The sequence below is a fragment of the Nyctereutes procyonoides genome, unplaced genomic scaffold, assembly GCF_905146905.1.
Source record: "Nyctereutes procyonoides isolate TBG_1078 unplaced genomic scaffold, NYPRO_anot_genome, whole genome shotgun sequence".
NCBI lineage: Eukaryota > Metazoa > Chordata > Mammalia > Carnivora > Canidae > Nyctereutes > Nyctereutes procyonoides.
Window position 1 is genome coordinate 28804196 of NW_026575160.1, and position 26561 is coordinate 28830756.

At 33.6% G+C, this 26561-nt stretch overlaps 1 protein-coding gene across 2 annotated transcripts in view; it reads right to left on the reverse strand.

The window, feature by feature from the left end:
- Window positions 1-956: 956 nt before the first annotated feature.
- The window catches only part of TFEC (transcription factor EC), a 69815-nt gene continuing 44210 nt past the window's right edge, over window positions 957-26561 (reverse strand). For both annotated transcript variants that reach the window (XM_055314481.1, XM_055314480.1), the window contains 5 exons: window positions 18812-18926; window positions 16636-16692; window positions 12477-12552; window positions 7806-7953; window positions 957-6912 (listed from right to left, as the gene is read on the reverse strand). In XM_055314481.1, the coding sequence (XP_055170456.1) occupies window positions 6532-6912; window positions 7806-7953; window positions 12477-12552; window positions 16636-16692; window positions 18812-18926 (777 nt within the window). In that variant the 3' untranslated portion in view covers window positions 957-6531. The remainder of the gene's footprint in view (window positions 6913-7805; window positions 7954-12476; window positions 12553-16635; window positions 16693-18811; window positions 18927-26561) is intronic.

The window sequence follows — 26561 nt, forward strand, 5'->3', positions numbered from 1 at the left end:
GACATTAGAAAATTTTTTTGTAAGCACCCCCATGGGCATACTTGTATCCATACCTAAACACGTCACACATGTCCATATATACAGGATAAACAGTCGGGTAAAAAATCCATTCTGTCATCCATATTTTCAGATGCATAGGGCCAAAAAAGTCATCCTGACTTTTTTTAACCTATATTACATTGATTATTTCTTTCCACACAGAAATAATTATATTGATCAGAATTTGTTGGCATTGATTAATGCTTTAAAAGAATACTCATATGGTATAGCCTTAAAAAAGGAATGAAACTATATTTGAATATAAAATATTGTTTTCTAGAGTCAACTCAGGTCTATCCTGTTTGATTATTTTTGAAGCAGGTATATAGAAGAAAATTCATAAACATGGTATTAAATATTAGAGTGTCTTAACATTTAACTGAAATCCTTATTAATTTCATTACCAAGGGATAGCTCTAGTCAATACCAATTAGCAGCTTTAAAATGTTTTACATATTAAAATACAGTATTCTATTTATCCTAGATTATCTGGGGACCATCTAGTATATTAAAAGATTTTGCAGCGTTTCTTAGTGATTGCACTGCTACAATTATGCCTGTTAGCAAATTTGCAACAGTTTGATAAATATTTTCCATAAGTCAAAACCGTAACAGCATGGAAAAGCAGATGGTGGGAGACTGTAATAAAGAATGTAACAATTATTTTCATTAATAGAGAAATATGGGTTCACTCTTTTCAGCATGGACTGTGCAGTGAGCAGTTGTCAGTTGTGAAGTCTTGGGGCTGTTAAGTATCCTTTCAGATGATTAACTCACATTTTTTATTTTCCAGTGCAGTCTACAAAGGCAAAATAAAAGGTATATTAAAGAATTTAATAAGTCTGTGCTTTCATTTAATGTATACAAAGAAAATACTGGTACAATTTTTAAAGCATGTGCACAAAGATTTACGTATGTATTAGTATGTATTAGAGTACACACCAGTTTTCTTCATTTTCCTAGAAAATAAGACACATTACTTTGTTATTAAAAATGAAAAATAGCAATAATTACAAAGTCTATGGTCTTATTAGACTAGCAATGTTTTCTTGATCTAAGCAGTGTTAGATGAAAGTTATAGGAATGTTACTTTAGCTATTCACATATGTAAAGCACTATTAAAGTCAAAGATTTTTAACTACATTGTTATTATTAAGATTAAATAGCTGAATTAATTTTAGCCTTGTATGCCATACGCAACTGCAATGCTGTTAGATAAGGTCCTTGACTTTAGCTAGCTTTTAAATTTTAGTATCCTGATCGTATATAATTCTTTCAGCAAAATAATAGTCTACCATTTCTTTTGCGTATTTTCTCATTTGTTTGTTAAATATGATCACCAGCTTTAAATAACACAGAGATGAAATTTATCTCTGTGGAAAAAGCAAAGTTGAAAACAAAGAATTTTTTATATAAGATGGTAGTGCAGGGATGGGAGAGGTGGCATTGCAAACACAAAATATCTTAACTTTATCCTCGAAGCCTGTTGAATAAATGTAGGAAAAAGATTTTACTGAGGGTTAAGAGAAATAATTTGGATATGTAGAAAAAAATACATACATTACTTCACAGGAAAAAGACAAAACATTCCTTTTAATGTATACAGCAGCAGAGAGTAGTATTTCATCATTAAATTAGTTGAATCCAGTGAGAGATTTTTTTTAATCAAAAGTACTATTTTTCAATAATCTCCTATACACCCAAATCCTCTATGAATGTCACAGAAAGAAAAGTAACACAGAAAAATTGTAAGAAAGCTATTTTTATCAGTTTTTGAATAGGTTCCTTATTTACAAATTAAATATCTTACAAATGATGTTTGTGTACACAATGAATAATGATTATAGGAGGTTATTTGACACATCAGATCAGCAACACTCTAAATGTGTTTAGTATTTGTTAAGTACATTTAATAAAACCTCTGTATATGTAACTTACACTAACTCAAGTTGACATCTTATACTTATCAACACACAGGGCATTGGAAGGGCAAATGATGTCATTCCATGTAGCGTAAATAGGCCGTGCCATTATCAATACTGAAGTAAAATTCAATCCTTCAGGTGTTTTCAAGAAACCCAGATGGTTGATCTAGTGCTGATAACACAGCAAAATGATTAATTGATTCCAGTATTCATCTACATCTTAGATATTATGAGAGCAGTAAATATCAGCCTCGAGATATTGTAAAAACATTGAAACACTTATAGTTATGACATTTATTTATTTAAACATCAAAATTCCACAGTATCAGAACAGCAAAAAAGCATTTTCATGATACCTTGAAGTATAAGAAAATTCCAATATGACTCGATCTATCAAAACAAAGAAAAAATACATTCTTTTTAACGTTGGGAAATCTAACTTCTCCCCTGACATAAAGGTAAATGAGCATGCCAAATCAAGAAACTCGTACCTAATTTTTTTAAAGTAAGAGCTATTAAATATTTTATTTACAGTCATGTGAGTGGAAAAAAAATGAGTTAAAAAAAAGGAGGAAGGCTATTTCTCAATGTCTCCAGCTCATCTGGATATTTATTATTTAGAGCTTTTTACCCATATAAAGAAGGCGATAGCCACCGATACCCTGTCTGTAAACTGAGGAAATTTGTTCCATACATAAATTTTCCAGTTATGGGAAAGGACATTAAAAAGAAAAAAAAATTATGAAGAGGTACTCAGTGGAGGTACTTGTTATTTCAAGATAGTTTGGAATTGGAAAGACTGCTAGATGTGCATCTATGAAAAGACAGTCAATATTTTATAATAAATAGAGATAAAAGATTGGATGGGACATTATCTTGAAAAGATAACTAAGAGTAATTTAAATAAAACTTTTATCGTATTTTAAACAAAGTTTATTATAATTGAAATTTTGCATTAATCTGTTGAATGAACAAAGCTTGGTTAATTGTGTATTAATTGTCCAGTGACGGCTGATGCTTTTTGTGACAAAATTGTTTAATAAATAATATACCTCTTTGGCTGTTACAAGTCTCAATTCTACAAAAATATTCTAGACATCCATCAGTTTTTCCAAGGATCCCTTTTGGTTCTTAGAGACCCAAATAACTTGCTTTTGAATTTACGTAGCTTTACCTTGATATTTATATGCATTATTTTAAACTGTCATTGCCAGATATTTACAATATCCAATAATCATAGAGAAACTGACCCATGAACATATAACATGAGGACATAACATGTACAGGAGGTATTTAAACAACAGAGGATGTTTGAAGGGGGACTACTTTATAAGTAAACAATTTATTTTGTGAATAGTCTAGTGTTTGGTACACATTCACTTTCCTAGGCAACCTCATCACTTTTAGGGTTGAGAAAGTGATATACAGATAAATAGGGCTCCTTCCTCCACCACTATATATGACATTAACTATCCACTAGCTCTTGATAGATACATAGCTACAGTGTTTTCCAATAAAGTAACAGACCTGATTCAGGGATTCTTCACCTGGCATCTAACAAGGCATTGAGGAGGTCCCTAAAACTTCTTGGTTCATGCAAATTTTGGACCATTTATACAAGTCTGTATTTTTCTGGCGAGTCTAAAACTTTTACTAGGTTCTCAATGCCTTAAAAAGTTAAGAACTACTGACTAAAATTAAGTTTTTAATCTGTTTCAGTTGACTGTGACACAGCACCACTCTACTCTGTCCTTAAAAATCCATTGCCCATTTTACAGTCCCCTGATAGCCATTATAATCCGAAAGTAGCAGCAAATATTAGTAGTATCCTTCCCAGATCTCTTTTGTCCAGACTCTATCACCTGCGTCAAGCCCTTAAGTTAGCTAAGATTATGAGGAATGAGCTTCAGGGCTGAGTAGTAGTATTTTAACAGAATGGAAGAAGAATGACAGAGTAATGACATCATCAGTGTAAGTCTTCTCAAAATCTGAAGAAATGAGAATAATGATAAAATGAAAACAGAAATTAGCCCCTATCTAGAATGTGTTTTGCATGGACTCAAAAATATATTCCTTCTCTATGATTTGTATTGTTATATTGAACTATCAACCCAGATAATAAAGTGGAATTTTATCACAAAGTTAAAAGTATATAATGTTCTATTGAAAATTCTTGAAGTGTATCTTATTGCTCTTTTTCATATGGCATACTTCAGATGAATCTATCTATCTGGCTTTAATGAATATTCCTATAAATTTGGAATTATTTTTTTCCATGTCAAACAATAAAAATTATTTTAATTCTCCCAACTCTAAGCTAATGCTGTAAGCTAAGCCTGAGATAATTACTAGACCGTAAGAATTTAATATTTTCCCACTTTCATTAGCATTATGTCTCAAATTTTGTGATGGCATATTTCCCTATGAGTAATACCTAAAGCACCCTTTCAAAAATTTATCCCAAAGTTAATATTCAAGAAAGATTACCTCTGAATTACTTCAGTAATGTGCAGTAGCATTTTAATTTTTAGGTTTCTCCCTCCTAGTAAAAAAAAATCCAATTTATGCCATATAATTTCATCCTAATATTCAAGCACAACCTGTTGCCAATATTATTTTCCAGGACTTCCAAGCTGGCATCTTTAGTGAATGTTCCATGAAGACACTTTATCAATCTATTCTCATTCTCATCATTTGATCAATATTATTCCCTAATATGCCCTCCTTTTCCCTAAAGTTATGCTTTTAAAAGAGGTTGCATTCTATTTTTCCATAGACTTTTGTGATTCTCCAGCTTTCTTCATTCATTTTCATTTTCTCTGACCTTCTGTATTTATCCATATAGAGTTTAATTCTATGCATCTTCTATCTTTTGTTGTTTTTCTCATGTAGTCTTGTTACTACCTGAGGAGTAAAACCATATCTTGCTCATCTGTTCTACATTTTCTTTCTTTTGTGTGTGTGTGTGTGTGTTCTACATTTTCACAGGATCCATTGCAGTTTGAGTATCCCTCCATAAATACTCAGTGATCAGATGATCACTCATGGGGGTTTAGCACAGAGCAACATGCTTGGTGAGTTAATTCCCAATCCTAAACTCAAGAGAGAAAATTTTGAGTAAAGCATTACAGTTATAAATATTTTTAATAAATGCTAACAAAGCTAGCAAAGGTCATAGGGTACTCTAAGTACTTAGGGGAATGGAGCTCAATATAATAGGAAAAAGTTTCTGTTTTGCTAATGATTTTGTCAGTTGGCAACAAGTTTCCATATTTTGTCAATTTGGAGCAAAACTGTATCACCTAATTAATTTACATCCATTTTTAGAGACAGAGATAAATTTTAGATAGCTGAGAAATTGTCCTAATAGGATTTTTTTTGTATTTTATTTATTGAAGTGGATTATCCAATATCTCTTTTTGATGAAGAAAAGAAGATTTGGAATACGATTTCTGATGTTTACTAGAAAAATCTGAAAGTGAAGGAAAATAAAAAAGACATATACTATCTACACTGTGTGCCTAGGTATAAGTGTATGTTTGTGTAAAGGAGTAAAATTTTAGCTCGTATTCTTGAGGAAAGTACTTGGTGTGTTCCGTTTCTGAACACAGCATGTCTCCATAAATATGCAAAGACACTCTTGAAATTAGTGTAATTGAATCGACAAAAAGGGTTAGGGTCTGATTTCAGAAAGCAAAGTTTTTAATAATTTTTGGAATTGTATTGTGGAAAATTCTAATGTTTACTGTAGATTCTCTTTTTAATTAGAACTGAAAGATAGGGATCCCTGGGTGGCGCAGCGGTTTGGCGCCTGCCTTTGGCCCAGGGCGCGATCCTGGAGACCTGGGATCGAATCCCACGTCAGGCTCCCCGTGCATGGAGCCTGCTTCTCCCTCTGCCTGTGTCTCTGCCTCTCTCTCTCTCTCTCTGTGACTATCAAAAAATAAATAAAATAAAAAATTAAAAAAAAAAGAACTGAAAGATAATAGATCATTTAACTATCTCTCCTATAGACTTTGAACTTTAAATATGTCTACCAGACAGTGGAGAAAGTCAGTGGGCTATCAGATCTGTTGGTCTTGATGCTTGAAAACTACCCTAAGGCTTGAACAGAAATGAGTTGGAAGTGAATAAGTAAAAAAAAAAAAAAAAAAAAAAAAAAATGGGGGGTTGTATACTTCAGTAGGTTTGCTCCTTGCAGTCTGTTAGGTTCCATGGTGCACCAGCACATTGCTACTTTTAAAGCATTCGTAGAGAGCTATTTCTTATGTTGTACCTCTTTCCAGGAAAACACAATTTAAGTAGGTTTGGACGTCTTAGTCAAAGAGGAAAAAATCCATTTTAGTTCTCAATAATTCTTCAACACCATCTTTCTTCTTCCTGTGAATTCTTCTGTCATTTCAAAACAGTTTTCCGCGGGCAGTAGATTCCTTTTGGAAAGAGTAAGCCAAAGCAATATGTGGAACAGAACGTAATTGCATAGCACCTGTGTAGACTTGCTTCCCAGTTGATGAATCGAACCTGTTTGTTGTTTTCTTTTTCTTTTTTTCTTTTTCTTTTTTTTTTTTTATAACTCATCACCATCATCCGAGCTAAAACTACTTCTCCTACTGCTTTCTTTGGAAACTGCAGGGGAAGTAGCAGATAGCAGAGGATCTGTTCCAAATGGAGATACTGTGTCATCCAGGAGCATGTCATTCAATCTGTGTTCCTCTTTCAAAGCGGCACTAAATGATAAATCTGTGAAGTGTGACAAAGGATCAGAGAAGGCCATGGCTTGATCACAGAGCTCGGGGCTGGTCCCCTGAGACAAAGTCAGTTGTTGGCAATAGTCTACTGAATTCTGCTCAAGGTGGGTCTGTTGTTTGGTGACATGAGCACCCAAATCAACTGTGCCAAGTGAAGCCAGGGCTGGCAGACCGTGAGCGCGAGCCTGTATCTCTAGTTCCTGCAATTTCAAATAAGAATGATTAAATAATGACTTTGCGAGTAGACTTAACTCTAGAAAATAAAGCAGAAATAGAAGCAGAATATTAACGAGCACTCAAAATGAAGAGTAATACCTATTATAATATTCTTTGCAAGTGATGGAATCTAGTCTATGTCTAATGCCTGAAAAATAACCCTGAGGAAACTACCCAGATTAAAAAAAAAGAATCCTCTTCTCGTTGCTGTCTAAAGGAATACATAACATATAATGGTTCCATAGTGGCTCAGATTACAATTCAGCCATTTGGAGATAGTGGAGAATATTTCACTTATTCTTTCTGATTAATTTCTCACCGTAGGACCATTTCATGGAACAGGATAGTGCTTTACCTGGCAATAAGCATGCTCACATAAAAAAAAAATCTTGAGAGTTATGAAAACCCATATTTTGATATTTTGTGTCACAAGAACAGATGAAGAGTGACTTAATATACACCCGCACAATATGCCTCAAGGCAACGAAATCCATAGCAATGTTACTAAAGAAATCAAAGGAAGAGGGAAGAATTTAGTGCCCAATATTGTATAGAGAAACCAATGTTTTACTTATTACTATTTTTTGCGTGGCATGACATTGTATGTTTATAAAATTGGTTCTATTTTCTGCATTTTGCAACTGGTTGTTACCATTCAATTACATTTTCAAAGCTGCTGTGATCCTGGGCTTCTAATCAAAATCTAATTGAAACAACCCAATTCGTGAGCTTCCGAAAGACAATAAAATGATCCATCAGAAGGAAAAATAATAATTGTTAATAAGAAAAAAAAAACCCAGATGAGACAATGAATAAAGCTGATGATGGGTAAGTCATACATAAGCTACGTGGTTCATGGCAACATTTTTATAAAAACCTGAATCCGGAGTAGGAGCCGCCTGTTAGCCTGCTCTAATTTCTTCTGTCTGTGTTCTAATTCTCGAGCTCTCTGTTGTTCTTTCTGTAGCCACTTGATGTACTCCACTGATGCTTTCAGAATGGTTCCTTTGTTCCAGCGCATATCACTACAGAACGGAGAGATAACCTTTTCACAATTGTGCACGTCAGCAGAATTCATAAGAACTTACAAAATCTTTTACATTAATATGAAATAATGATTTACATGACTATTATTCACTCTTAGATATTATTGCTTCTGAATAGAAATTTTAATAGAATAGTTAAGAAGCCCTTATATAGTAAAATTAATCCCAGAATGAAAATAAGTGTCAAAAGAAAGTAATAAAGTGACTTTTTGTGGGAGAGCTAAATGCAATATCATGATTCTACCATTACAGTTTTTATATTTTTAGTGAAAATTGCTTTTATTATTAACTCTGAGATTAAAATCTATGTGCGGTATTTCTGCATTAATGAACTAGGAAATGTACATTACTGAGGACTTAAGCCTAAATTTTTTAAGATCATTTCAAATGTACCAGTCTTTTAACCTACTTTCTAATAAAGTTGCTTTTATGCTTCTAAGAAAAAAAAAAAGGGTCCCTTCTGAATGGTGATCCTGAGTGATTGTGAAACAAATCAGAGTTCAGCAACGTCACTTTAAGCAATAGAGCAAAACTTTCTAGAATCATTAGGCAAATTCTTCTGCACAAACGACAGCAATACTTGTTTTAAAGCTGGGTGCCTCTTGATGGGATGAGCACTGGGTGTTATTCTATATGTTGGCAAATTGAACACCAACAAAAAATAAATTTATTAAAAAAAATAATAAAAAATAAAAGCTGGGTGCCTATCTTTAAAGAAGTTTAAGATAAGTAAATACAGTTAAACATCATCAGATAACCTCTCAGGTTAGAGCGTAGAAAAAATACTTTAATAAAACTTAGTCTTAAGTCAGGAGAAATGATAAATCTGGAATTATGAAACAGGCTACTGATTTTAACATCTGGAAAAATACATCAATAAATTTAATCTTATATGAGAATTAATAATACGTGTGGAGAATGTGGCCAAACTAATTGCTAAAAGTTAATCAGAGTTGCGGAAGACCTTGATGAATTTTCAGCTTAGAGGGATGAGATTTTTTTTTTTAATACAGCAAACAGTAAGCATGAAGGCAAAATTCTTTTAAAGATTTATTTATTTATTTTAGAGAGAGGGAGCAAGCAATCCTTAAGCTGACTCCAAGCTAAGCAGGGAGCCCAACACTGGGGCTCAATCCCAGGACTTTGATATCATGACTTGACCAGAAATCAAGAGTCTGCCGCTTAACCGACTGAGGCACCCAGGCACCTCAGCATGTAGGACAATTTTGAAAGGATTTTACACTTTATGTACTTTTGGTTTATGTGATCTATGCGAGATATATTGGAATTAGTCTGTTTATTAAGTGAGCAGAAGTGAGCAGAGCAGAAAATATAGTTTATGAAAAAATCTGACTTCCATGTGCCTCCCTGGGCGTTCAAATTAGATGATAGTCCCATTAGCTGTAACAAATTAAAGGAAGATACAAATGCTTACGAGGGCTTGACTAAGCCATCTTCTCCTGAAAGGCATCAACCCATTACTAGAGTCTCTCTACAGTGTGCAAATGCTTTGTCAGTTCCTCTAGGGCCATCATAGTGGCTGGTCTCATTCCACTCACAGGGACTTCCCAGATGATAGGAAGTCTAAGGGAAAAGAGCCTACTTTTGTCATTGAACTAAGAAGATATCTGTAACACAAAAAGGTATTGAACTCCTGAATTAAAACTCCAAGCAGCAGTAGGAACCTTTCGGCCCTGATTTTGTTTCATTTCTTCTCATGGGAAGAAAAACTTGAAGGACAGAAGAAATAATGCAGACAGGATAACCTCTGGTCTTAAGGCACTGTTTATTAAGTAAACCTTCAAAATGGTGGTAGAGACCACACGATGGGTCTTCCGACAATTTCTACCTGACATCATTTGCACTGTTTTTAAAAGTTCACTCTGTTTTAAAACCATTTTTATATACAAGGTTTCTTCTTAACCAATCTATTGAGCCAAAATCAAGAGTCAGATGCTCAACCGATGAACCACCCAGGTGCCCCCCGCCTTCCATGGATCTAAGTTTTAAAGCAGCTGTGTTCCGAATTCAACCATGGGAATCACACTGGTGGGCCCTAAAGAGAAGCACTAGGGTAAGAGGTGAGGCCACAGCAAGCCCAAGGATATTGATGTACTGGATGGGTGGAATGCCACAGCCAGCAGTGAGGTGCCTCTTCTGGTCTGTGTTATGTGCACAGAGCCACATGTAGACTTCATCAATATCTAATGAATTAATGTGTTTTCAATAGACCCCAAATAAATTGCATTTCCATACATTTAACATATTACAATTAAAACAAATAATAATACCTCTTTCTGACATCCATAAAGAAGAGAAAAACACTTAAGAATGCTTATGATAAACTTTTCCCGATGATAGTCTCTTTCGGATGTGATTCTATGATAAACTGATTTTCTGTATTCTAGATCAAGGGTAGACAGACAACAGTCTACAGTCTATTTTTGTCAATAATGTTTCAGTGGACACAGCCATGGTCATTCAAATACATATTGCCTACGTCTGCCTTCATGCTACAATAACAAAGTTAGAAGATTGCCATAGACTATGTGTGGTCCACAAAGCTTGAAATATTTACTCTCCAGTCCCTTACAGGACAAGTTTGCCATTCTTTGTTCCGGACAGTGAGTTAGAAGTAAACGGGAGCCTTTTTATAACCAAAGTTTCCAAAAAAAATGTAGAATAATAATCCCTCACCTAAGCTTTATAATTTGTACAGTATTCTCAGATATAGTATTTGGATTTATATTTACAAAAACTCAACCATATAGTTGGTGATGTCTAGGCAGAGTGACATCTGAAGATAGGTCTTAGAGCCCAATCTTTTTTTTTTTTCAGAGTCCAATCTTAAAGTCTCATCTACTTTCTGCATATGACCGCACGCTGGCACTGTGGGTTAGCTCCACCAGTTACAAGAGGACCTCTCTTAACTGACCTTTATCCAGTCACTTACAAGATTAATTAGTGTTCTCCATTCCCTTTGTGATGCTCCCTGACTGCTGTCAAGACAAAACAGGTGATAGAGAGCAATGGGCTACCCTCTGACACATTTAGGTATTTCTGTTGTCACTGTGGTGCCACAGTACCTCTTAAGAGGTTAAATTAATGCCCATATTACTTACCACAATGATAATATAATTAAATAATTGGTACATTAGCTAGTGAAATATGAATGTCAAAAAAGAAAGCATTTATAAAAAATAGTTACTGTTTTTACAAAGATTATAAGTTTTGGAAAGACTCAATTAAAATGTCAGTGAAGGTTGGTTGCTAAAAAATTTACTGTCACAAATAAGGATCCATTTATACTTAGGTTGTGTAAACATTTTAAAAGTCCATTTATACTGAGGTTGTGCCGGTTTTTGTTTTATTTTAAAGAAATTAAAATAGGCTATACATTTTAGTGCAGTTTATGTAAGAAAGAAAAGTTGAAACACATAGTCAAACAAAAAAGCCTTGGCCTTACACCAAATGTTTGGTGAATAAATATGCATGTATATATGTTAAGTGTTAAAAAAAGGGTCCTATCAGGAAAGAGAGCGTTTTCTTCTGCTTTTAGAAAGAGTTGCATGCTTAGAGACTTTAAAAGATTTGAAGGTTATCAGTATGGCCTATGTTATGACTAAGTTCTTCAGACTTTCCAACCAGAGCTCTTTTGCCATCTACAATGTTCATGAGGATAAATATTACATTCCCTTCTATTACAAACTACTGAATGGTCCAAGTGAGTTGGTGCATCTGGATGCAGGGAAAGAGTATTTCCAAATTTCACTAATATCACTCCATCAAACATCACTATGTTTAAATAATGGATGATCACCAGTATTTGGAAAGGCCAGTTTTCAGTTTGAATAAAACATTTTTCAAGTCATTATTATTGCAACAAATCTTATCTTTATGTTTTGGAGAAACATTCAACATTCTAACTTAATACTTTGATCAATCAACTATTTCCTAAAATTTACAACCTTAAACATCTTGTTTAACCGACTTTGAGAGTTTACAACACCAAAACATGGATGAAAATTTAATTACAATAACCGATTATTGGTTGGCATCAATCAGCATGTTTTTACAATTCCATCTCTTACTTACATGTCTAGAACTTTGGGACCTCTGAAAACCCAACAATTCAATAAATCTTACATTGAAAGAAGTGCTATAGCCATAAATCGGGAATACCAGTTAGTATCATAAACAACATTCGATACTACCACTAAATTTGCCAATATCGGTGCCATATAAAAAGACCTGCTATGAACTGAGAGAAATAATTTCCTTATTTCCTGTATCTTAGAAGAACAAATGTTAGTAACAACTTTGATTCTTAATAACTACGAGGCTGGTGTAGATACCTAACTATAAAGAGCAGCAATAGCCTTACCTTTGCCATATGCTGCTCAGTTTCCTAGCAATTGTTTCTCCTCCTCCCTTCCCCCTCCCACCCATGTTGGGGGGTATTCAAACCATAACATTATTATAGAAATGATTGTTGAACTCACGGATCATTAGACTTTGGAATAAGAGTGCCAAGCTCCTTGATTCGGTAATTAATATTATACCTTCTTCTTCTTTCGACTATTAAAAGAGAAATGTTATTGATTATTCTCATTAAAGCACAGTTCAGCTTTGGTCAGCTGTAAACATTCTCAATAATCTTTAAAAAACAATGAGCAAAAAAATTTCCATATAGTCAAAAGAGCACTCAAAAATAAAAATTCAAATATATCTCAACCTAAAAGTAAAAATAACAATGTTAGAATTGTGATTCTGTTATTGGCAATGCTTTAAAAACATTTCCTCTCAAAACAAATTTTCCATGTTTTGAAACGCTGTAATATTTACTCATACTGAAATACATATACGTATTTATATATTTCCTCTTGGATCATCATTTCACACATATGCATTTTGCCCATCAGGATCATAATCTTTTGAACTCTGCACCATGCTTGACTCTTCTTATATAATTCCTAAAGGCTTAACACAACATTTGGCAGATGGCAGGCGTGTGTGCCCAGTGAGACTGTGTCTTTTTTTTTTTTTTAAGATTTTACTTATTTATTTAAGAGAGAGTGAGAGAGAGAGCATGCATAGAGGGAGAAGGAGAAGCAGATTCCCTGCTGAGCGGGGAGCCTGATGCAGGGCTTGATCCTAGGACCCTGAGATCATGACCTGAGCCGAAAGCAGACATTCAACTGGATGACTGAGTCATCCAGGACCCCTAAACTGTGACCTCCTTGAAGGCAGGGGCCACTTATTCCTCATTTTTCTATCCTCAGAGGGCTTGGCATATAAGAGGTATTAAATAAATGGTGATTAGACTGTAAGTATATTTTTCTAATTTAAAAATTTTCAATAATAGAGTAGTGGTTTTCAAATTTTGCATGCATCAGATATACATGGAGGGATTGCTAAATAGATTTGTATCCCAAACCTATTAGTAGATCTGGGTTGGGGCCCATAGATTTGCATTTCTGACAAATTCCCAGATCATGTTGATGCAGTTTATTTAGGACCTACATTTTGAGTACTACTGGTGTAAATTCTTATGCAGAGACTGTTTTCTCTGTTTGCGTTTCCATAAATTCATTGCTTTTGGAAATTTTATGCATCTAAGAAATGTTGAATAAATGTCAGCTATACAAATAAGTAGATTTTCCCATATTAACCCCTATGCAAAAGCAGTCTTACAGACTATAGTGTAGTCTTATAGTCTACTCTATATTCCTAGAATCAAGAACTACAATATATGCTTCTATATAGTATTTTTTTTCAATAGGTAACATTTTTAAATCTTTCCAGGAAAAAAATCATACATCAAAAATATTTGAGAGGGCAGCTCTGGTGGCTCAGTGGTTTAGCGCCGCCTTCAGCCCAGGGCGTGATCCGGGGGTCCCTGGATGGAGTCCCACGTCAGGCTCCCTGCATGGAGCCTGCTTCTCCCTCTGCCTGTGTCTCTCTCTCTCTGTGTCTCTTATGAATAAATAAAATCTTTAAAAAAATATATTTGAGAATACTTTATACATGCTAAAAATTAAGATCTGCTACCAGAAACAAGGAAAGTTATGAAAGAATAACAATTGTCTCTACAAAGCAATTTACCATTAATGGATTTGACCTTCAGTAGTAATATATTGGGATTACTCTAAAATTAGAATATAATGGATTCTCGAGAGAGTTTATTTTCCCTCTTTGCCAATCTTGTTTTCCCTATCAAAAAACAATGACACTACATTAAAAAACTGAAAATAAACAAAGGTAAAGCTGAGAGAAATACACACGTATTTCACAGTAAGAATTACTAATAGTTCTATGTTCACACATACACACTCCTATATTATAAAACAGACTTTTAAATATAAAATGAAGAATAGCTGTGAAGGATATTCACAGTTTTACCTCAAAATAGGGAACTAGTTTAGTCCTATAATATTTCTTCAAGATCTATTATTTAAATGTACCTTATGTAAAATATCAGAAATTCCTAGTCTTCTTAGATTATGCTTGATAAATTTTTAATGGCTAATTATATTGAGAACCTTGGTTCCTCAATGTTTTTGTATCCAGTACTAGTTATTTGTAAAGGAGTCGAGTTTTAAGAAATTCCGAATTATGCCATCTGTGGTTTCAGTCTTCACAGTTTTGATATATCCATTCCTTCCTGACCTGAGAGGAGGGTGAGAGAGGCCCCTATCCTGGACCCACACTTAAGAGGAGCTATTTTTGCCTTCTCTCACCACACCCTTCCCCACTGAGCAAGTCCATCACAGAGTCAAACTCCACTCTGAGTAACTGGTACCAGGAATATCTTCCCAAATGCCCTGAGCCCATTTCCAGAGCCTGTGCAGGCCACTTCCTGGGTCTGTCCTCCTGAGCGAGGACCATGCCACCAGTGTGCTCACCTCTAGGCTCAAGGTGCAGAAGGGGGAAGTTATTTACACAGATGGGTGTGGAGTTAAAATGTACAAGATGAGTGTTCATACTCCTGTCTAAGGCCACTGGCAGCACAGAATGAGACAAGGAGTGGGGAGAGCAGTGAGCTGGGCTGTTGGCTGAGGGCTGCCTTTGCCTTACCCCCACACCCCCACTCGGAGCTCCGATGATCTGAGAATTTTAATTCACCCCTGGCCCTCCAGTCCTTAGAAAGAAATAGAGAATACATAATGTAGCACTTTCCAGCTTGAGTTACACCTTTTAAATATTTAGGCTTCAGGAGAGTGGGTCTCTGTCCTCTTGCCAGGATCCTCACAAATTTTAGGGTTTGTCCTAGATTTGTAGGAGTTAAAATAGGATATTAAAGTATTTTTAACATTGATACCTCCAAAAAGCAACATCTCCCACTAAGGGAGTCTGGATTAGAAAACACTTGACAATGGATGTAACAGGAACTCATCATACTTGATGCTAAGTGACCTGCTATTTAAACTATAGATGGAGAGAAGAGGAGACAAGAGCAAGGAGAGTAATAATGAGTTAGCAGGTTTAAAACTAAGAGAGAAGCCATAGTTCCTTGCTGCATTAATCCCTTCGATCAACAACTAGTCCCCCCCCCAGCCCCCCCCCCACCACATGCTCATCATGTTCTACTTGTTTTACAACCTAGACCAAAGCTCATCTGCTCTACCGCTAAGGGCCATCAGAATCAGATCATTTCCCTCTCCATGACTGCCCTGAGGACAGAACCACTTGCCAGCTTTTCCTTCACAGTCTCCTAGTCAGCAAACTCTGACCCATCCGTGATGCAGGCAGAAGCTAATTGAGCACACCGACGTAGGGTTCACAGGTACATGTAGAATCAATTTCAGCTAACCCCATGTAAGAACATTTCTGGCTTGTTTTAGAGCTTTCAAGTTTTTATTTATTTTTATTCTATTTTATTCTTTTCTCATTTTTTGATTTGGCTTCCAAAACAGAAAAGCTTCACACTTAATTAGCCAGGCTCACTTGAGACAGGACCAAACACTATCAAGCTCAACATTGCTGCTAGCCTACTTCCCTTGCTGGTATTTCTCCATTCCGTGTGACCCATTATCAGAGTCAAAGTGACCCCCAGGAAGGCATCAGAGACAGACAGACAGACATACATACATACATACATACATACATTTATTTATTTATTTATTTATTTATTTATTTATTGAAGAGAGAGAATTTAGCAGTACAATATAAGCAACGCTTTTCAGGTAACTCATCGTTAGGAAAGGAGGAGAAGCTTGACACAGAAAGATGAGAACACGGAATTGTTTCTTGCTTTATAAGTGATGTACATTTTCTAAAACCACTTTTATCTCTTTAAACCTTTGAGACAATGAGTCACAACAGAGTTCAAATGTAACTAAATGCACTCATCCCTGTCTCACCCAGCCTGCTTAAGAGAGACAGAATGATCAAGGAGACAATTTGAGATGTTTCACTTCCTAAAAATATGTAGCTCTTCTGAGAGTTCACATCATTTAAATGTCCCAAAATAGCTCAACTGGTGAATATATACTATTCATTTTGGTCATTTTGGTTATGTGACCTCCTAATACTTATGGAGTGACAATAAAAGACCACATATTTTAACCTCCATTCATTTCCTCCCACATTAATTTTTTCTTTTCTTTTTTCTTTCTTTCTTTCTTTTTTTTTTTAAGAGAAAAAGGAAAATATACTCACTGAGGTTGTGGTTGTCCTTTTTTTGTCTCTCTTTTGCCAAAGCTCGAGTGTCTGTTTCTGATCGAAAGGAAGATAATTTAAATAGTACTTAGTTCTATTTTACAACCTCTCTAGTCAACATAATTCAGAAATATTAGGTGGAAATACAATATTACTTGCTCCAAATGCTATAATAATATTTTTATGCAAATGTTTAGAAATTTGGAGCAGAGCACTCTTTTTGAAAGAGGCAATGGCGAATCTTTTAGGGTTTAAGCAGTAAAACTTGGATTTGTATTCTGGCCTTCCATTTGCTAGCCATGTGATCTATTACCTAAGTTCTCTGCGTCTCAGCTCATCTGTAAAATTGGCATAATACCTATCTGATAAGCATTGTGATGATGAAAAGCAGTACAGTACACAGCAAATACTAAACTGCTCACTCATTATTTTTTGAAGAATTTTAAGACCATTCAAAATTATTTCACCCTAATTTTTACAACCAACATTTTTCATAAATAATGCTGATTTCTACATCCCTGGAGTTGGAACTAGCTACACTTCTCAGGTATTCCTATCGAACAGTTCCCAGAGATTACACTTTGCTCTGTGTGCTACATGGTTGCAAGCATTTGTAATAGTCTCCGACATGGCCTGCAATGATTCTTACGATATTCACACCTTTGGTAGTTCTTTTGCACATTAAACAGGGCTGACCTGTGACACCAATGGAATATTGTGGAAATGACTAATGTGGCTTCCAAGACTAGATCATAAAAGATATGTTCAGACCACTTTAGGGTCTCTTGGATCACCAGTTGTAATGTCATGAGGATGTTCGATCAGCTCCATGGAGAGGTTCATGTGGTAAAGAACCAAAGCCTCTTGCCAACAAGCAGGACTTACTTGCAATACCTGTGACTGAACTGTTTTGGGAGCACATCCTCTAGGCCATCTTGTGTCAAATGTCTGTACCTCTGGACGACATCCTGACTGCAACCTTATGAAAGACTTGAGTGACAACCAATATTCTAAGCCATCTCTGGATTTCTGACCCATAGACATGATATGAGATAATAAATGTTTATTATTTCTAGCTGTTAAGTTTTATATAGTAATAAATGATTAATGCAGTGTTTCTTACATGATTCTAGTTTTTAAAACAGGTAATATAGGAATACATTTACTTAAATTTATTTATTTAACTGAGGAGGGCACTTGATGGGATGAGCACTGGGTGTTATACTATACATTGGCAAATTGAATTTAAATAAAAAAGTAATAAAAATAATTTTGCTTATTTAAAACTATATTAATTCATTTTAGTCTAAATTATTTGTATGCATAAACATTTTTGAGTTACTGGCTAGGCTCCAAGAATGGACATATTACACTTACTAAAATGTTAATATCAACTTTGTAAAAATTATTAAAGATCAGTGTTTGGGCTCCAAATTGAAAACTTGTTACAGAAATATCAATAAATAAATGAATATATAAATAAAATGAATTTTATTTTATTCTTATGGAGAAACTAATACTGGACTTTATAAATCAGGAAATCCTTATTTTGAAGCACATCTGCTTCAAATCAGCTGTACAACCGTGAAAATGACTTCCCTGACCTTTGATTTCTTCATCTATATACTGGAGGAATTTGACAGTGCCCCTAAAATTCTTTGAGTTGTAGGAACTTTGAAATGAACTATTGAAAATTGAGTGTATTTTTCTTTTACCTACTTGAGAAAGGTAAATGTGAGTGTATCACAAAATTCATAAAACAAGCTAAAAAGGGGGACAATCTAATTCTTTTATATCAAACTTCACATACTGAAGAGACTATTTTTCCCTGATCAATTAATCTATTATTATGCAACCATGTTAATAAATTGCATCAGTTCAATATCAAACTGATCCAACATTAAGTGAAAAACTTAGTCAAGTTGTCATATATTTGTGTAGAGTGTACGTGTATATTTGCCTAGTTCCTGAAATAATCAATTCAGTTGAATTGTAAGTTATGTTAACTTGCTGCTTGTCATAGAAAAAAAAAGGGTAGATTTGCTATCTATATTTCTCCAATTTTAACTGATTATCTTGTTAATATTTTTAAGATTCTGTTTAGCTTGATAATATATGTCACTCATAAGTTAAGTAGTTGACTTCAGAAGGGATAAAATTATAAAAGCAACATTACCTGTAATTTCTCTTTTCATTGGCAGACTACTTGGACAGGAAGCACTTGTAAGGCCCATATTAACTGGTGAAATTCCCTGCTCACCACTGTATACATCCAAAATACTTCCAGATAACTTTAGAAAGAAAAGGGAGAAAAGGTGAATCAAACTTTCTGTGGACATTGATATCTTTTCATTCATATTTTAAATTTGTCATCTTATTAATAATAAAATCTGATGCTGTATATCAGCATCTTAATTTTAAACAAGAGTGAGTGTGCACTGACTTTTAAAAATCATTATGGGATGTTTGTGGATATGTTGAAAAAAGCTATTTATATTTAGGTAAAAAGAGAAATTATTTCACTCATGAAAGAAAATTCTGATTAATATTTACAAAGTTATGGAAGTTTGATCTGTGCATTACCTAGTTATAAATGAGTAAGATTTAAAAAATCATTTGGACAAAATCAGTATACGTATTAGCAAAGCTGGAAAGTTCATTGCGTATCATAAATTAGGTATAAACGGTTGAGCATTTTGGAAGCACTCTTAATACCATCAGTGCTACCAGCAACTCACAGTCAAGAGGTGTTTTACAACTGTTAATTAAGTGAGAAACTTTCTTTCCTTCCTGGAAGGCATATTTTTTCTCATCGCACACTTAATGTTCTAGATTATTATAAATATCCCAGCTGGTAACCAAAAGTAGTCTGAAACTACTTTTGCCTTTAGTGGATATAGGGTACATCTAATTATAGAAACACTGCAATTCTTAATATGCTTCTTGAGAATAATTTTTCAGAAAACTAAGTTTCTTTATAACACAAATCAAAATTGTACAAATTTATTATTTAAAATATGCTTATTGACTTGACTTCCCAAGAAAATTTAATTCAAATAATATTCATAATTCAAGTTAACAGTCATTATTCCAGGACAAGTCATATTTAAAATGTAGGATTTGAACATTTAAAAAATTTCCATTCTAAGTATCTTTATTTAATTTCTGGTTAGTAAAATAAAAACTGAATAAGTAGTACCTTTTTTCTATCCTTAAAACTAGAAACACTACAAATAATCAAACAAAGTTATAACCAGATTATTAAAGAGATTCTTAACTCCTTATTTCCTTTTTTTGTAAACTCCAAATCAAATTGAGGAGATTTTTATACTTATATAATCAGACTGAAAATAAATGTAAAGAACGAACATTTTAAGACCAAAATTAATTCTGACATAATAATCCATTAAACTCCATATAATAAATATTGTGTATTTCTGATGGAAATGAACTTGGATAATACAGTGGAAATCAGGCTAACATATGCAAATGTGCATAACAACAAGGGCATCATAGATTGAATTTGTTATTCTGATATATATTTCTATATATCGGTTCTTTTCATTATTTACTCTTTTAAGAATCCTCATCTTTATTTTATATAAACTCTGTTTAAAATGTATTTTTACTACATAAATCTTGGAAGGGAACTTAATTTGGGTAATTATTCCTTTTCAATTTCTCATCTGAAAAGTAAGGATGAAGTTGATCAAATTGGATAGATGGTGAATGCTTATATCAGAACAATACAATCAGGAAAAGAAATCCAAGAAGCAGATTTCCCTAACGTGTGAGTCATTTAGTCATATTGTAAAAGCAAAAAGTTTCCAAGACCTCTTTTAAAAATCTTGTTGGTTATAGGCTGAGGCATCACCAACCTAAATTGTACATTTCCGTTGTTCCTTTGAGAAACATAATGGATGTGCTGAACAAAAAGATAGGGAGTGAGGGGGAAGGAAGAGGGAAGGTACCAGAGAAAGGGCACTTTTCTCTGAAGAGCTTGAATTCAGATGGATTTCAATGCAGCAGTGGCAAATTGCAAAAATGTTTAAGAAGAAAACGAGCCATATTACATATATACTGTAACAATAAAGTGATAGGTCCTAACTATAACATTATTCTAGGTCCATATTACTTGGTCAGACCATATCTAATATAGAAATGGTGCTGGAATTCTGATAATGAATCTAATCCTGCTTAACGATGGGTATCTTACATTTTCTTCTGACCTTGATTATTGTTTAATTTATGCCCTAAAGCATAATGATTAATATCCACTTTAATTTTATGCTGTAGGTACTACTCTATTTTAGGTAAATGGCTAATCACTTTTTGAATATCATTAGACAATTGGTTTCCATTTCAAAGTATGTCCTATACTTCCTGTGATCTATAGTGCCTTTTCTCCGTTAAAAGATATGGGTACAATGGTATTTAAAATTTAAAGATTACATACACCCTTGAAAAGGATTACAAAGCAAAATTATATTTACTTTTCTCAAAGGTATAAGTTACTTAGGTAATGTGTTAACTTTATTTGGTAGATAAGTAGGAAACTAGATTTTTTATGAAGAACTATTTATTACTCTGGTTGGAAACACATTCTTTTTCAGTAAGGCAAAACCTTTGACATGACAACAGGGGAACATACCATATTAACAAAATCACAAATTTTAAAGAAATTCTATAAAGAATTTATCATAAAAATATTTTCAACAAGGTAGAACATACTCCTCAAGATGACACTTCTTTCTGGTAAAAAACCTGAACTCCTGATCTCAAAAATTACTTTGAAGTGGAGTGATTGGCAGTGGCTCCTGTTGTCTAGGATTCTCCACCTCAGATTTTGGTCACATCTCCACTACTGAGATTATAGAGATTGAAGTGGACTAGGCTCTGACCTTCCCACATATATACTGCCTTCACAGTAGCCAGTATTTCCTGAAGAAAACAAGCAAACCAGTGAAAATAGCAAAACAGTTGACGAAAATGACTATTTCAAAAGTAAAACAACATGCAGTGTGAGAAATAACATCAGAAGCAAGAATGTAAAGAACCAAGAACGATCACATGAAACCAAATTTCTTAAATTAGTCTAATGTTCATTCTAAAAAAAGTTTGTAATAATTTATAACATAAAATGAGAACAAATAAACATACAGATGGCTAAAGTAAATAAGCAGAAACAAGAAGTTTGAAAATACAGTACTTGAAAAAAAGTATTATAAAAATGTAAAATGGAAAAGTAGCATAATAAACACAGTGAGAAAGACATAATGGAATTAGTAAAATATAAAACCAAATTGAAGTGATATTTCAGGAGGATAAAGAAAAGGTCCCAGAAATAATACATATGAAAGAAAATCTAATCAGTATGGAGGATAGTTATTAGAACTATAATACAGATAGTAGGAGTCCCAGAGAGAAAGAAAAATAAAATTAAAAGAGAGAAAATACTTTAAAAAATAATAGCGATACATTTCTGATAATTAACTAAAGTCTATTATTTTATTTCATTTTATTATATTATATTATATTTTGATATAAAAATCAAAGGGCCTGGGATCCCTGGGTGGCGCAGCGGTTTGGCGCCTGCATTTGGCCAAGGGCGCGATCCTGGAGACCCGGGATCAAATCCCACGTCAGGCTCCCGGTGCATGGAGCCTGCTTCTCCCTCTGCCTGTGTCTCTGCCTCTCTCTCTCTCTCACTGTGTGCCTATCATAAATAAATAAAAATTTAAAAAAAATCAAAGGGCCTATAGGATGTGAAAGAATATAGATAGGAAAAACCTACACCTACAGACACATAATAGTGAAATTTTAGAATATAAAATGACCAAGAGGTAAAAATTAAAGACTAAAGAGAAAAAGGTAAGATTATGTCCAAATGAACAAGACTCTGATTAATACAAGAGTTTTTAATAGCAAAATTGAATGATAGGAGAAAGTGAATCATTAGTTTTTAAATGTTGAAAGAACTTAAAACATGAGTTTTATATCCAGCCCAAGTGTCATTCACAAATGAGATCATGATGAAAATATTTCTAGAGGCATAATATTTAGGTACTTCATCCAAACTGTTTTCAATGTTAGTATGAAGTACCTAAATAGAAGTAGATATTTAAAGGATATGCTTCAAAAACATGAAATAAAAATTATCAAATATCTTAGTAAGTGGTTGTAGTCTAAAAAAGATGAGGGTAACCAAAGTAAGAAAGTGAAATATATAATGATATAACTCAATATTAAAGTAAATAATATCAGTATGATTGATTGGAGTAGAAGGAAACCAGAGGATGTAAAAGTAGTAATAAAGTACTAAGGAGAAAAATGGGCACACCTAAATAATAAATTAAGATGAAAGAAACAGGTGAAAATATATCAGTGTAAATAAGTCAAACCTCTCAGCAAAAAGACTGATAGTTTGGATACAACAGTACAAAGGACACCTACATAGTAAAAGGACACACAAAGTTTGAAAATTAAGGGATGGAAAAAGATATAGCCAGCAAATGATAACATAGAAAACTGACGTAGCTATATAAATATAAGAGAAAATAGATTTTAAAATTAGAAAAAGTATTAGGGATAGACAGTCTCTATATAATAATAAAGAGTTCAATTCTCCAAAAACACATTATAATTATAAGCATGCATTCATCTTATAAAATAACCTCAAAATATGTGAAACAAAATGTTTTGTACTATGAGGCAAAATTAATAAATCCACCAATGTAGTAAGAAATTTTGACATTTCTCCTCATTTTTGAAAAGTGAAGCAGGCAACAATAATCAATAATGTCATAGAATATTTGAATAATAAAACTAAAAGCTTGGCCCAAAGGACACTGTATACTTCCATATCCAAAAATTAGAGAATACACAATTTTCTTGAGTATATATGGAATGTATATAAGTATTGACTATGAACTCAGTCAAAAAACACCTTCAATGTATTTCACAGAGACCTGATTTCTAAAATGCTTGGAAATTTTTAAATAACTCAAGGGTAAAGACAAAATCATGCTGAAATTTAGAAAGAAATAAAAGATACTAAAAATACACAGAAAGAAACATCTGGTATATGGAAAGACAATGCTTTCAAAGAAATTTACACCCTTAAATAGTAATATGAGAAAAATCGATAAAAATGTGAAATTTGATAAATTAACATTCTCAACAAGCTAGAAAAATAACCAAATAAGACCAAAGAAAGTAGAACAGATAATAAAATAAAAGCATAAATTATTGAAAAAAAAAGTCGATCCACAAGGCAAAATTTCTTTTTTTAAATTAACAAGAATGACATGTTTCCCGCAAGAGTTATCAAAAAGAATTAAGAATAAATAAATAATATTGCAAGTGAAAGTAAGATAATACTAAGAACATAAGCTGTGATTTAAAAATATGTTTTCCCCCTGAGATCAGGAACAAGCAAGACAAGGATGCCTGCTTTCACTACCTCTATACAGCACAGTATTAGAAATTCTTGTCAGAGCAAATAGGCAAGAAAAAGAAACAAAAGTCATCCAAATTGGAGAAGAATGAATAAAGTGATCTTTGTTCATTGATCATATATTTAGAAAAACCTGAGATTACACACACACCTATACACACACACAGCTACAAGAGCTAATAAAGGAATTCAGTGAAGTTGCCAGATATAAAATCAACATGCAAAAGTCAGTTGCATCTTTATACACTAACAATAAAGAATCTGGGGGCACCTGGGTGGCTCAGTTTGTAAGCATCTCCCTTTTGTTCAGGTCGTGACACCAGGGTGCTGGGTTGGAGCCCTGTATTGGGCTCCCTGCTCAGCGGGGAGCCTGCTTCTCCCTCCACACTCCTCCTCCATCCCTCCCCCATTGCTCTCTCTCTCCTATCTCTCTGTCTCTTTCCAGAATAAATAAAAATAAAATCTTAAAACAATAAAGATTCTGAAAGAAAATTAAGAAACCAGTCCTATTTACAGTAATATCAAAAAGAATAAAATATTTAGTAATATATTTACCCAAGGAGACAAAAAACTTGTACACTGAAAACTAAAAAATATTGCCACAGGAAAAAAGTTTAAATGAATTAAAATAAAATATATTGCTAATAGAAATTAAGGAAGACAGACATCACATATTTATTGATCAGGTGACTTGATGTTAAGATGACAACAGTACCCAAAGTGATCTACAAAATTAATTGAACCTCAAAAGCATTTTTTTTTTGCAGAAAAAGAAAAACCCATTCTGAAATTCATATAGAAGTTTGAGGGTCTCCAAACAGTAAAAGAGCAAAGGTAGAGGATTCACACTACCAGTTTTTAAAACTTATGACAAAGTGACAATAAGCAAAATAGTGTGGTACTGGCATAATAGCAGACATAGATTAATGGAGTGGAATTTCTGCACTATTTGAGACATAGTGCAGAAATAAATCCTCAAGTATATGGTCAAATGATTGTTGACAAAGGTGCCAAGATCATTCAATAGGGAAAGGACAATCTTTTCAAAAAATGGTGTTGGGGAAAGTGGATATCCACATGCAAAAGAACGAAGTTGGACCCTTCTCTTACATGATACACAAAAATTAACTTTCAATGGATCAAAGAACTAAACATAAGAGCTAAAACTATGAAGATTCTAGGGGAAAAGATAGAGGGAATCTTCATGATAATGTGTTCAGTGATGATTTTTTTTAATACAAGAACAAAAATCACAGGCAACCAAAAGAATAGAATTTAGACTTCATCAGAATTTAAAGCTTTGTACATAAAAGCACACTCTCAAGAGAGTGAAAAGATAATCCATAAGCATAATATTGCAACTATTTCCAAATCATCTAAGAGATTAATATCAGACTGTATTTTTAAAAATTCCAACAGCTCAACAACAACAACAACAAACCACCCAATTAAGAAATGGGCAAAGGATTTGAGTAGACATTTCTTCAAAGAAGAGCTACAAAAAGAATAAGCACATGAAAAGATGGTCAACACCACTACTCATTAGGGAACTATTAATCAATTCTACAATGTGGTACTACTTCACATTCACTAAGAGGACGATTATCAAGAGGAAGGAAAATAACAAGTGCTGGTAGGGATGTGAAAATTGGAACCTCGGTGCATTGCTGCCAGGAATGTGAAATGATGCAGCTGTTGTGGAAAACAGTATGACAGTTACTTAAAATGTAAAATACAAAATAACCATGTGGCCAGCACTTCCACCTCTTAAGTTTTTACCAAAAAGAATTAAAAGCAGAGACTTTAACAGATACTTAAGATATTAATGTTCATAGAAGCATTATTCATGAAAACCAAAAGATGGAAACAACCTAAATGACCACCAACAGATGAAGGAAAAAATAAGATGTGGTATATACACATACTGGAATATTACAAAGCCTTGAGAAGGAATAAAATTCTGATACATACTACATATGGATAAACCTTGAAAATAATATGCTAAGTGAAATACACCAGACAGAAAAGGGTGTACAAAATATTATATGATTCTACTTATTAAAGGTGACTTTTAATAGTTAACTTCATACAGACAAAAAGTAAAATAGAAGTTACTAGAGGCTTCGGGCAGGAAGAAAGGGATAGCAATTATTTAAACTGTGTATTTGTTGCAGATGATGATAAAGCTCTGAAAATGGATATGATGGCTGCATGGCATTATGAACCTGCTTAATGCCACTGAATTTTATACTTTTAAGTGTTTACGATGGCAAATTTTATGTTCTATATGTTTTACCACAATAAAAAGAAAGATAATGAGCTATATTACCTATAATACTTGGGGGCCAATGATTGTGAATACTTGGACAAAAAGCATGACTTTTTAGAAAAATATTATTTAGTAGAACTGACTGAAGAAGTAATTAATAGTTTGAACAGTCTAAAGATTACAGAAGAAATCAAAATAAAT